At 48.3% G+C, this 14,234-nt stretch overlaps 1 protein-coding gene across 1 annotated transcript in view; it reads right to left on the reverse strand.

The window, feature by feature from the left end:
• The window catches only part of LOC105693375 (microtubule-associated protein futsch), a 49,693-nt gene that overhangs the window by 21,919 nt on the left and 13,540 nt on the right, over window positions 1-14,234 (reverse strand). The window contains exons 3-6 of the mRNA XM_012413231.3: window positions 3,433-3,531; window positions 831-1,003; window positions 595-752; window positions 109-520 (exon numbers count right to left, since the gene is read on the reverse strand). Of these exons, the coding sequence (XP_012268654.2) occupies window positions 109-520; window positions 595-752; window positions 831-1,003; window positions 3,433-3,531 (842 nt within the window). The remainder of the gene's footprint in view (window positions 1-108; window positions 521-594; window positions 753-830; window positions 1,004-3,432; window positions 3,532-14,234) is intronic.

Consider the following 14,234-nt stretch of genomic DNA (forward strand, 5'->3'; position numbering starts at 1 on the left):
TTCAACACTTGATATTAGAGGTACACCCTGACGTACTACTCGCAAGGAAGAGAGTTAAATCGTCGAGCTAGGGCTACCGGTGCTACAATGAAATGATTCTTTACTCACCACTAAATTACAGAAAAAGTGTCCAATCTGGGGATAGACGTGCATTTCCTGTTTTTTTCTCAGTACGCTCGACATGCCGCCTATATTGCTATTATTAACTCTAGTGAGAAGAACGGCATCAAGCCGATCCAAGTGCCTCGCGAAGTCCCAGAAGCAAGCCTTTCTGGCGAAGCCGCCATCGACGAGCATGTTGAATCCGTTTATTCCGAAGAGTGCCGCGTCGCCCTGACCACCGGGAAATACGTAAAGGGTGGGGTGGCTGAAGCGGATGTTCCCCACGACATCCGACGGTTCCATGAGCTGGTCCAACGTCTGGGGCACCAGGTATTGTCCGACGTAGCATGTGAAGTTCGTGATCGCCGCAACTCCGGCGGTGAGGACGTCGTCTGGATTTACTCGTACCCTGCACGATCTAAAACGTCGTCGGAATTATCTCCAAGATTCGATTTCTCAATGACAATTTTATCCAGTGAAGCGTGTGCCCACCTGGTGCATGCTTCTTTCGAAAGACGCGAGGACGTCCAGTCCCCGACACCGGCGCAGTGAATATCGACGGTGACACTATTTTCGTACGCGCGAAGAACTCGCTGTACCTCGTGCTCGCTGAAGGCGTCCAGAAAGTCAGCCAAGCTGAAGGTCCCATCCTGAGAATGAGGAAATTTTCATTTGGCAACGATCTGCAATTTCGTTTTTCTTTTTCCATTTAAACACAAGAGACGCACCTGCAGTATCCAGGAACCATTTCCACTGAACGTGTAGCCGGCATGGATGATGTGTCTGTGTTTGGTGAAACTAGCTAGGAGATTGCGGATGCATTGTAGCAGTGTGTTCGTCTGCGGGTGTATCAGCACCTCCGTCACTAGGTTCTCCGTCGCGTACTGTATCAGTCGCTCACCTGAAATAATTTACGGAAAATCACCTCCGAGTAATCTAGCTGTATCGGTATCGGACGACGATGCAACGAGCTCAAATTCGGAGTGTAATTTTTTTCAGCCTCTCGACCAGTTGTAACAGATAATTTTCTCGCTACACCAACTGCTTAAGTCATGAACGCATGAAAGGATTTTCCGAACATCAGACTTCAACTTCAAAGTCTTTGAATCCCCACTTGCGTATCGTGAACAGCAGCACCTACGAGATTTTTCTTGGCATACAGTCTTTGCAAGCCTGGGAGTATTGATCGAAAAGAATCGATAATGAAATCAGGGTAGAGTATCACCGTTACACTACCAAAAAAGTAAATAAAAGGGTAAAATACGGTCGGAGTTTGATCGAGGACAGACAATCTGTGTGGACGATCACATAGGTACAGTTTAGTACAGTTGCTGGAGTGTGGTACACTAATTGGCTATCAAACGAGCTAGACGTTGAAGGGGAAAATGTTATCAGTCTCTACTCTGGCTGCCAGATGCAGTGATTTATGGCGACCGTTTCGTTGCAGCTTTTAATTATTTAAAATAAATACAACAAATCCACTAGTTTATACGATGGGGTAGTGCGGAGAGAACATCAAATTCATTAAATGATCATTTAAATTCGTCCGAGGTCTCCCTTTACCGCGCACTGCACTGCGCTCGTACCTATCTACTTATTCCTCGGAGATTATCCGGGTGGCTATCTCGTTAACGGAAAATCAGTCATCGCCTTTCATTATTTGCCTGACTAACTTTTAATACAAATCGTGAATATTCACGTAGCTGGGGCTGCGTGGGTCGTCCCGAGTTTTGCTCGATATATCTATTCACGCAAAATGGAAAAATGGATGGTAGAAATAATATACTCCTGAAGCGAGGAGAGAAATTTAATGAGTTTTCAATTGTTTCACGGCATCCGTTTGAATTACGAAAAATTATCGAAAAAGGAAGTATTCGCAGGCAGACGTCTCTCTGTTTACTCTCTGCATTATGAGATGAGCTATTGGCACAGACCTATTCAGAAGCACGCGACAACGAAAAATTACAACCAGTTATCACCAAAGAAGGTTGTTGTACAGCGTTCTCCATAAGTATCTACATTGACGCGGACTGGAAGAATCTTTAGATTATTACAGTGTAACGTGATCCCGTAGCGAATGACCTTCCGATCTGCGGTCGAACAGGGATAATATTGAGCAGCATGCTATCCGTAATTGACAAGATGTTGAAAGTAACGGCTCTTCGCAGAAGTCATTTCCTCCGACTTAAGGTCAGATTTTTCCTGCAGACGATGAAATTGAAAAGGGTGCGGTGAAAGGCGGATAAGAGGCACGCGCGTCGATGAAAGAAAGGTAGGAAGCAGAAAGAGAAAAAGTAACGCGAAGGCATCGCCGTCTGCAGGAGTCGAAAGAATGGCACGCGTCAAGTGCTAACGCATGAGGCAGATATGTACGCGATTACCCGGCACTGGGGCACACCATTCACCGATTCATGAATTCCTCTTTTTTTCTTTGCATTCTGAAGTTCATGGAAAACTTATTCCAAAGTCACCAATGTGATTGCATGCAATATTACATCATGATTTTACAATGCTGGCAGCGGTTCGGATTGTTGAAGCAATGGAGGGAATGCAAAAGGGTGGATAAATCTGCAGAATATCATGGACGTATCGCACATTACTCTGCCGGGCTAGAGGAGCACGGGCTGGCGAATAATCGTTATCATCGCCATGTTCGCTCTAACGATTCTGTACTTGTAACGATGATGACCGAGGTATCTGGTAACGACCACATGATCACCGAAGCAATGGATACTCGCAAATTTCCACTTTCAATTTGGGTCGGTATTTTGTATTCATTTTTTTGGTCACCCTATTTGGCAGATTATTTGTTAGCGTTGCGCCACGTAGTCCAATATATCTATATCACCGATGGGTAAACGGATGTTCTTGTATGTCACGCCTGTCAGCGGTATGAGTTCGGTACATACATTCTCAGCCTCAAGAAAGTATGCGTGAAAGAATTACCGATGAGGTTTCGTTTACTTCGATATTTCGGTGGTGAGCGTCACCTTAGAATTTCAGCTTTTCATAGAGCTGAGGGATCGCACCAAGAAAGTCTGTAGCCTGAACTGTAGCGGGGTATGGAAAGAGGAACTGTCCTCTGCCTTCGAACAATACATTCGAATAAGGAAAAGAGCCCGATGGATTACATCATTAGCTGGTAACCTGGAATTACCCCATCGTTCAACATTTCTCAGAAGCCAGTTGGAAGCTAATGATATCTATTTCGTAATTAAGACTTTCGAATACAAAGCTAATCAATTGAAGAGTTTTGTCGCGATGTCAGGCAATCGATAAGCTCGGAATGTAGGCAATTGGTATCGTAGAAATGCAGATATTTCGTCTTACCATTTCGGGCTTCCTCTCCTTCTGGTGCTTGTGTAATCAAAGCCTGCAATTCCTTTTCCAGATCGACGTGACAGCTATCTTTATCCCACGAAAGGAATCCTGAAACACAAAGCAAATCCATCCGTCAATACATAAGGCCTTACAAATGCGGAAGCTATTTTATTTTATAAAATATGGATTGTCCCACCCGCGTCTCCATTCATCGATGTCAGAGTACAACCGTCTGGCACGCGAAGCCAGCGTTCATACGTAATTCATGCTTCTATAGAAACTTTCGCCCTCCTCGAAAGATTTGCCCTGAGATGAAGGGCGGTACTCGTGATGGCGAAAAAATATTTGAACAAGGATTGTCAAGAGTTTATCACAGGAAGGATTCGCGAGCTGGCCACTTCGCCCCGTGTCAGCGCGAAGCTTTCGAGTCAAGAATGACACACAATAGAGGTGGTGTCCCGAAGTCTGAATTCAAACCACCACTCGAAATACAATAAGTACGATACTAGACGAATACATATCCGCGCTGTAGTCGAAACTCCCTGTCCGATGTACGCCACCGCACCGACTTTCTTTTAGGCATGGCGATTAGACACGAGGGGGAACTACGAGAATATGGCAAATTACGACCATTATTCCTTGGAATTTGGAAATATAGCGAGGCGTTGGAGCGTCTCCCTATTGCTCCTTTTCTGAAGACGGCCGTTGCTTTTCTCGATTGAATCCCTGTAAGCCCCATTTCGCGGGGTTGCTCTAAATCGTCTCTTGCTGCCCAACGACCGTGTGAGGGAAATATCAGCGTTCGTTATAACCGGGTGATAACGTTGAATACCCGCACCCTAATAATTCCGGCATCATGTTTAGCGGATAAGAGACGTAAAAACAGCGGGCGGAGTGACGGGAAACATCGGCTCGTCGAGGTGAGTATTTAGTCCCATAATATTTGTTGACTTCTAGATTATTACATTTCACACGCATGCTGAGAGTTTATTTTTGTCAAGGGGTACCCCTTTGGATTTTTCCGATTTTGGGACTAAAAATGAAGTATTATTAAAATTCATCGTATGGCACTTTTCTAACGTATTTTGACCCTAGGAACACGAATCCGTTGAGAAAATTGAGCTACGAATTTTTCCCTTCGAGGTATCTCAATATTTCTGTTCCAAAAAGTGAAAAATCGGCGATAACTCGATCAATTTTATAGATAGATCAATTTAACTTGTGAATTCGTGTTTCTGGGGTCAAAAAACGTAAGATTAGCATATAAAATAAAATATTTTTTTTTGGCCCAAAATCGACGAAATTCCAAGGGGTACCCCTTTGGATTTTTTCAATTTTTGGCCAAAAATTTTTATTTTCGAAAAATTGATCGTATGACGCTTTTCTAACGTATTTTGACCCTAGGAACACGAATCCGTTGAGGAAATGGAGCTACGAATTTTTCCTATCGAGATATCTCCGTTTTTCTGCTCCGAAAAGTAAAAAATTGACGATAACACCAGCATAGAACCATAACTATTGATTTTTACCCCAAAATCGAAAAAATCCAAAGGGTGATATCATCGCGGAAAACGAAATCTTGAACCCCAGAGAGCACTCGTTCTGCGGCAACCTTTTGATGGATCGATATGTTGCGGGTATTGAGCCACGTAATCGCAACCTACGCCAAATCCGAGGATTCCGCTTCACCTATCGGCCCAGGTCGTTAACGAGGATGGAAAGAATTGTACGCAAAAATAATAAGCCTCATCATACTTCGCCGAAGCTATCGAAAAAAGTGATCTTACTTCGATGCAAAAATATCGACGGCTGAGAGCTGGTGATAATTTTTCAATTAGTGGGAAATAACTTTCAAAAAAGCGATCGTCGACGGACAATTTTTCTCGCATGACCCAAGGAAATATACAACAAGGGAAAAGGGTACGATAAATGAACGTGGGCCCGTGAATAATAGAGGTAAGTCTGAATAGTTTATCGTCCATGTCTCGGGTGATCAGGTACCGAGCACCCAACCGAAATTATATTCGTTCCGTTTCTATCCGTGTTTACTTTGTAATGAGATAAATAATTCGTTTAGCTTTTCCATTTCGGATCCTCTGCCGCCCCCAGGGTCCATGATTAGCGGCGTTTCGAGGAGATCGACCGACGGTATACGAGAAAAACCAAGCGGGTAGACCCGGGTGAATAATTGAACGGAACGATTAGAAGTGGACCCGCGAATATGGGGAATCCTCTACGAAAATATGTATTTCGTTTCCATTCCATTTCCATTTCATCGTTCAATTACTCGATACCTCGACGATTCTCTGAAAGCCAATAACGAGAGAGAGAACGGACGTCTCTCGCAGTTTTACTCCCGGTTTCCGAAAAATATTATGTTCCCGTACCCCGGATGAGATGGGGATGGAACGAGGCGTCGCGGCGTGAAATATTCCCCAGCACCGAAAACCGGAGACGTATGATTAAGGTATTCCCGACGAAAATTCGTGCAAGCTCGCGGTAGAGGATCCCTCGCGGGACGCCGTAGGCGTATTACAGTCGGGGGATGGCGCACCTCAATCCCGACGCTTTACACACTCTAGGAGTGTCAGCCTTTCGACATTTTAAACGGAATCTGGGTTAACGTTGCATCACCCCGTCAAAGCGCGTCCATTCAGAATATTCGAAGCGTGCTCCAGCGGAGGGTTTACAAAAAGCTCGGATATCCACGTTGCGGCGTCGCTGGTCAATCTAGCCATCCTTTGAGATTAATTTGCCTCGTAGAAAGACCTCGGACTCGGAGTCCTCCTGCACCGATGAAAGATCTCACCTCGATGGCATCGGGGGTAGTAGGTGTCAGAGGGTGCCACTATAGGGGTTTACGTATCGATTCTACCGTAGGCTAATATTATTCCGTTTCATGCTCCGGAGAACCAATGAGAATCCACGGGCTGACGACCGCTGAATTCCGAGCTCCGAGCCCCGAGCGCTTTTCGGGGCGAAACCTCGGAGAAGAAGTCGCGTGCGTATGCAGATGGAAAATTAGAACCAGCTCGGTGATTGCCCCAGTTGTTACGACTGTTGTTGGCTCTTCCTCACGCATTCTGCGATCGCAGGGGGAAAAGACATTCGAATAAGCATTTGTACTGCCGAGAGCGGGCACACGCGCGTCGCATGTCCTTGTACCGAACTTGAACGAACTCGTCCCAGCCGAGTGACCCTATGCTTTCTCTCTTGCGACTCCTTTGACCTTGCGAGCTCGTCGGCGCACGGAGGCGCGAGACGTTCGCCAAGAGTGAGGATATCTCGGTTTTTGCGGTCTGATACGCGAAATGTGCTCGATGTAGCGACAGGTATGGCGGTAGTCGGGCGATTCGGGGTGTAAACGCGCGTACGTCACCGGGGTAAGTAGCGCACCTTTGAGGCTTCGCAGCCGGCGAAGTAGCCCCGCAGGTAACCAAGAAACCCGGGTTATGGAAGGGAGGGCACCCCTAAGGCTGACGGTAAGGATAGGGTAAGGCTAAGGTCAAGACTTGTGTTTGCGGTAACACGACCGGGCGGTTATCCATCATAGGGCATCTGAGATCGGTATGAACGGTGCGTCGATACTCGACACACTTACACGCTTCGCGGCAACTGTGCCGGTTTAAACGGGGTTAGTTTTAATAAGTCAGAACTCTGTAACACTCGCGATGTAAAGCTAATCGTTTAATGCGATCAGATGTTATTAGCAACGTCGATGCCGTCGTATTAAGAATTAGAAGAACGTACATATAAGTATACATAAGTATATTTGGCACGATGTATCTACGACATAGGTGGGTCTGTCGTGCGTATATGTAGTAGTAATGAAAAAACCGGAGCTGTATTCCGAATCTTGGCAAAGGCGGAACTAGCGCTGGGAGAATGTTTCGCAGTTCGCTCGCCAGCTAATATCGGGAGTATTAATCGGGAGTATCAATGGTTGGCGAAGCGGCCGCCAACGGGGAAGGATGATATCTCGAGGATATTCAGGGTGTGAAGTTTGCGCCGGTGTTTCGCGATGGGCGCGGACTGCCGCACGGGTTCAGGATAGGGAAACTGCTGCGAACGTAACAGTCGCGGGTCAATTAATCGGCAAACTTTGGATCGCCACAATTCCATTAGCCAGCGTTTTAAATTTCTAGTGCTGCGTAAATTACTGGGATGTGTTTACTCCGACCATCCCGTTGCTCGTTATCCAAGAGTTCGTTATTATATGGGTCATCGGTCACCTCCGTTAAACGAAAAAATCTTCCACGGTCAACGAGTCCAAGCAGCCGGCTCTTCTACTTCGGATAAAATTCTTCCAATCGGAATATCGACTTTTCCGGTCTACGTTCGACGAAGCTGTTGATCGTAGCGCTGTTAAACGACTCGACGAAGATTCGATTTATCCGTGCGACGTACGGACGAACAATGGAAAAATAATTAATCGATGGTCGTGAAGAGGAAGATTTCGTCCGCGATAGCTGTCAGGGGCTCCATTGGCGGAATTCAATTCAGGGCAACCGTCGGGTTGACGGATGGGTCCCTGGGATGAATATCATTGTCAGCTGAACTCGGAATTATCCTCAAGACCCCCCCACCCCATTTCAACCCCACGTAGCTTCCGACCTGAGTTCGTCTTTCTTCGCAGTACCTAAAGACGAGGAGCAAAAAGTAATCGTGGCAATATCTTGGACTTGTGCCAAATCCGGTTCTCTAAATGACCGAAAGTTTGTTTGTCTTTTTGGAGGTCATATGAGCGAAAGAAAATGCGAGGAAAAAAACTGTTGAAAAATATACTTATAACGGAGCCAGATTTCACACAGAGGTCTGTCCGTACCAACGGCCTTCGCAATCACTCTCCACGAATACCGCAAAGAGGGTAATATTTCCGTATACGTGTACCGAGTACCTCTGCAGAAGTGATCGTTAACATGCGAGCGTCTACTCGTATTCGCCTTAGAAAAGAAAATCCGGTGGTATGTTACACAACACAGGTACTCGGGCCGGATATCGACGGATACGTTGCTCCGATCCGATCGTTGTATCTTAATTCATCCAACAGTCTGACTCAATGAATTTGCATTCGATTTCAAAAATGTTAGTGTTTGACGCATCGCTCATTTTCAGACGATCCGAGCTACGAGCTCCACGCTCTGTGCTCTATACCCGTACACCAGGGGGTTCTGTTTTTTTTTGTTTTTTATTCCGAGCTGGGTTGTACGCCTGAGAAGTTCAAACATTGCTCTCCAAACTGACGAAGTCGATGCGGACACGGAAGGGTGCGGAGAGGGTCTCGTATTACCGTCTGAAGTTTCGCGAGTCTGGAGTCTGGAGCCTAGTGACGAGACTCGGGGAGTTCGCGACCGGCCCTGGCGGATATAAAAGTGTTTTTCCCGACGAAGAGCGGAGAAAGAGGGATGATCGGTCGAGGGCGGAGAAAGGATAGAAGAGAGGGATTCGGCGGCGTTTCGGGCGTCGAACGTACAAACGGGGATGAAACGCGGGGTAGGAAAGAGCCTCGTCGTCTCGCCTATTCGTCTCGGCGAGTTGCCAGCGAGGGTAGGAGGAACGCGTACGTACGGATAAGTCGAGAATATCGCGCTATATCGTGAAAACCATCGAGCCCTATGTCGAGCGAAGCAACTTGATTTAGCGAGGTTTCAAGTGCAACAGACGGTCACGGTAAGTCGCGACGAACATTTGGTGATCGAACTCGGAGGATCGGATAATGATTTCGTCGCATATTTTCATCCGGGCAACGTAAGAGCTGCTGATTCTTGAATATTCCAAGGCCTCGAAGCAAAGTAATTAGTATAAACGAATTAGCTGACCAGTAGCATCGGGAATTGACGCTGGGGGTGTTCAGGGCGGAGGTCGTGACGTCACCGGCATCGCGTCGGTCACGTGGTATCCGCCGAGGTCTCGGTTCTACATCGATCGAACAACACCGCTACCGCGGCACATCGCCGTCTGCATCTCGGAATGGAACGGCGCTACTCCGTGCCGGCGAACAACCTTCCCGGCTTTCCCGAGGATGCGACGATTCAAAGATGCGTGCGTCCCGTGGAAATATCGCGCAATTCCATCTCGATCGTATCTGATGACAAAGCTCTTTTTGGGCGCAGATTATCGTATTCTCTTCGTGTGCCGATGGGTGATCGGGGGATTACGAAACGATCACGTCTGCATCGTATCGTTTCGAATGGATCCATAGCACAGTCCCAATACTCGAGTAAATGAAAATTCATCCTCATTGTCGGTTCGGTCAACAAGTAGCTCGATAATTTACCGCGTGATAATTCGAACACAGCTAATCTCAAGCAACGTCGTCGGTATTCTACTTCGCCGCGTACAGCGCCAAGATTTCTTATGCCCGGAGGAGAACCGTATCATTTCAGTTTTACCCGCGCCCGAAGAGCCCGCTCTTTATTTTTTTTTTGCCCCGGACGACCTTCGTATTTTTAGCTTATTCCTCATAGTCCCGCGAACGCGTTAGTTACCGCCAAAATACCCATGTAGAAAGTCTGCTTGCCCTGTAACAGAGGCGTGTATATACACCTCGAGCAAACAACCTAGACAATGAACTACGTCTCCGAGGCACCTCTAAACTCCGGTACTTCTCGCCGACCTCCGTCGTACTTTCCCAGACACGGTATACATGTAACATGTATACCAATGTACGGCGATGTATGAGATTATACGCCGTCGTACGACCTGTCCAATAGACTCGTGCAGGTAGGTTTGCACACGAACTAAACGTACGCCGTGCCAACACCAGCTGCTCCTGGCAGCTGGAAACACGTTGCCAAGCAACTGCGCATCAATCAATGCTACGCCGGTGAATCTATGTGGGTCTGCGGGTGGCTCGCACTAGAGTATCACTGCTCCCGTACGGATCATCGATGGGCCACCTGCGACGACCTCTGTTAGAGGTCAGTGGCCACCTGGGACCTATTTTTCCCGCAGGTGACTCGATTTGGCACGAATAATTTTTCCGTCCCCCACCTCCGAGTCCTCCGATGTTAGCAAAGTAATTAACCCAAGTGGACGAAGCCCCTCGGTCCCGTTGTACCCATAACCGTTCGAGGGGTGACTTAACGTCGCGAAAACAACCAGATAACCCCGCAGTCATGTCTTTTTGCACTCGTTCGCAAGGTACTTTCTTCCACCCTAAAGTTACTTAATTAGCGTCGCGCGTTCAATCCTTCCGACTCACAGGAATTCACTCGCTCTTATAAAATCGGATATACGGCATGGTGCTGGATGTGAGGGGTTCACGGGCGACGACGCTGGCCGTCGTTCAGCGATGGTAAAAAAGACCTATCATCTCGCAATGGTAGGCGATTAACCGCGATGATTTATATTGAGGATTGTGCGAAAGGGTGGTTTTGACGTCTGGAAAATTATGTTCTTTTTTCTATTCCTGAAATCAGTATTGTGACGGACTCGAGGAATTTCGGATTTCCAAAAGTACGAAAAAGAGGCGTTTCACCCGGAAAACACCTCAAAGCGACGGTTCCGACCATTGGCTGCTCCGCAAAAATTACTTACTCGGACACGCTTTATCACCCCCCGGAGTTTTGCGTACCGACTCGTTTACGATATACCTACCTATATCGTGTGATATATTTATATACAAATCGGGTGTGCTCGCTCGATGTCGGTCAGACTCGACCAACGTCTAGGTCAAATTGATCAGAAGCCCTGGGCGTGATACTCGAGAAGCCGTGCCGCGAAAGTCTCCTTCTAATGCTCACCACCCACCCTCAGTTTGTCCGTTCGGTCGAACGATCAGATTTTCACCACGACCTATACCTGTTTCGCCCGTGCAACCGATTTGACAATTCGCCGTACACCGCCAATAAACTTTTACACCGCGTTCTTTTATTCCGCGATATTCTGTGAATCTATTCACTGTTCGCGGTGTTTCCGTATGGTTTTCAACGCTATCGTTGCAGCCCCCGAAATACTGAAAATTCGAACGACGAATGTGTTTCGTATGAAAGCGATCGTAACTCCGACGAAGTAGCTCGAGCAGGGGAGCGAGTACACGAAAGGTGTACGTCTGAATAAATTACGGAGAGAGTCGTACGCGACATACTCGTTCCCTCGCCTCGTGACCCGTGAATCATACGCGAGGGAGGGTTCGCATTCGACGAGAAGCATTTTTCTCCTTTTTTATTCATGGCTACGAATTACACGGGAGGGATTTACGCGGAAAGGCAGTCGCTGCAAATGGAAAATGTCAATTTAACTGCGCCGATCGAGTTACGCTAGTCGCGCTAGTCCGCGAAGCCCAACCGCTACTTTCGAGATGCGACGTTACGCTCTCCCAATTAAGTGATATCGAATCGAATCGAGCGGATTAGTAACCGCGTTCGTAGATTTCAGGAAAATACCATGAAAAATCCGATCAAAGGCGCGACCCACCGCTCGAAACGGTAGCTATCGACGCGACCTACCGATAATTGCTTATTCCAGGTAGCAATCGGAGGTTCGATAACGCGAACCGTCGATCGTTGTACTTCCACGATTCCTGATTTTTGGTCCGGTTCTGCTCCGGTGCGTTTGAAACTGGAATTGCAGGGATTTTCAGATCGGTCAGTAATTAGCGAAATTCACCAGCGCTCGTTGAAAATGTCCGCGTTCGCGTAACCGAGATAGCGAGTGATTATTTCATTAAACACGAGTTGACGACCAACAGCGGTGCACGCGTACAACCATACGCCGGTATAAAGTTACATAATGCCGTAACGTGGGCAAAAGAGGGTCGAGTTTTACGTCTCGTCGGAGCCTCGACACGCGAAACGAGCGATATTGCGGGGCGAGCAAAACGCGTCACCCGACGCTTTTGATCCGGCGGTAGGTGCAGGCTATGACCCGCCACCGTACAACGAGGGGGTTCAACTCGTCATAAGTCAAAAACTGTACCAACCACCCCGGTAGCAGCGACAGAGTAGTAACGGATGAGAGCCACTCGTTTGCCGAACTTTGAGAGCTTTCGCCGCCCCTTTGCTCGTAGGGGTAAGATAAGTACCCCGATCGGGTGACGGTTCAAACGGTATCTCCACATCAATAGCTCGGTGCAGCGAACTTGCGATAATCAAAGGAAACCCACCAAGGTGCGCGAGATACGCGATACGCAGCGACTTCCATTACCGGCGCGCTGTACCTTCCCGACTTTTATTCGTCGCACTTGATTCGCGCCAGGGTCACGGACGGCAACCGAAAACCAAATGCTGACGCAAACCAACGAAGGCATCGGTAGGTCCCACCTCCGATGCGAGCGAACCAAAAAATATCGTCGAGTCGTCGTGAGAGTTCTCACAGTAGCGTATCGTCGTGGACTTTTTCACTCCACGTTTTCCGGTGTCGTAGCGAAATTTCAGGGCTATCGATAAAAATCCGCACCAAATTGATAAACTCCGGGAGCAGAATATGCACCGGTTCGTCAACTTCCGCGGTGAACCGCATCGGACATTCGGTAGCTACCGGTACGCCGCACCTCCTCGTCCCCCCCTTCGCCGCTGTGCGGTGGCACTTTTCATAGGCCGTTGCGGTGCAGCGGACAACAGCCTGCATTCGGTAAACTAGCGATGGCTTTGCGTCAGCGTAATTGGAACGGCGAGCTGCGGGCGCGAAGATGTTTCAACGTCGTCCGCTTCGAAATAAAACCGTGAAACTCGGAAGCGGTTCGTGAAAACGGTGTTGCGTGAAAAGGACGTCGCGAGGAGATGCCATTTTATCAATCGAGTCGTATCTCCTCCACGGATAAACACTCCGGCTGTCGCATTACACGGTCGATATACCCTAATAAAGATAGAAGACAAACGGACAGAAAATTACGGTCGATCCGTTGCGTAAATCATTCCCCTTCCAGCCGTCCGACGTTTTTCCCCGAATCAAATGACTCACGCGGGCCGCGTCATCGCGGGGGTTGTCGTCGAGGACGTCGATATAACATAATTTCGGGGCGTCGTGTCGCGCGGTCCCGTAGACCTCCGAGAAAGGGCGCGAAGACGTCCCCGGAGGCCCCCTCGGTCGCCGCTGAATCATCGTCCATCCAGCGAGATACCTCCGTCGAATGTGCTCGGCAGATTCGCTAGTCTCTGAGCGAAAGTGAACAACAATCCCGAGATGCCCCGGGCTTCGAATAAACCTAGTCGAGGACTACGAGTGTTGCGAGGCGGAAAAGAATTCGAGTCGAACAAATATTAATTTCTCCGATACGTTCCGAGGGCCTGACTGGCGTCTGTGTTGGTCGCTGTGGTTCCCCTTGAGCTCACATCCAGAGGACAAATAAGGGACGGAGTCGCGAAGGGGTGTATGCGGTACGTCGCACGGCAGAGGAGCCGCTCGTCTGGATTTTCCACGGACAAGCGACGGATCAACGATATTGTCGACCTTCCTCTCGTGCCACGTCCTCAACGTGGAGCAAATAAATAAACGAAAATCATCATCGGGCGTCATGATATTTTCCACCGAGACACGTACGACGGAGTGACTGAAATTCCCATGGCATCTTCCCCCTCGACAAACTCTCGCTCCCCTCGATTCTTCGAAGCCATCTCGGTTGACGGATCCGGACTCCGGAGCAACATCCAGCTCGGGCGGAGCTGAAAATTTTGTCCGTGTGGAAACGAATTCGGAGTTGTACGTACGTACAAGCCGTAGGTCTAGGCTACCGCAGCGAGTCGGACGAACTCGAGGTTGGCTAAGTTTAGCCGGAAAGTATGGCTTTCACGTACACATCGCATCAATCCCCTAGCGGGCGTTGGCATTTCTTGCTGTGCGTTTTTTTTAACGGCGGATGCCAGAATGTC

This window comes from Athalia rosae, chromosome 1 (assembly GCF_917208135.1).
Source record: "Athalia rosae chromosome 1, iyAthRosa1.1, whole genome shotgun sequence".
In the NCBI taxonomy this organism is placed as follows: domain Eukaryota; kingdom Metazoa; phylum Arthropoda; class Insecta; order Hymenoptera; family Athaliidae; genus Athalia; species Athalia rosae.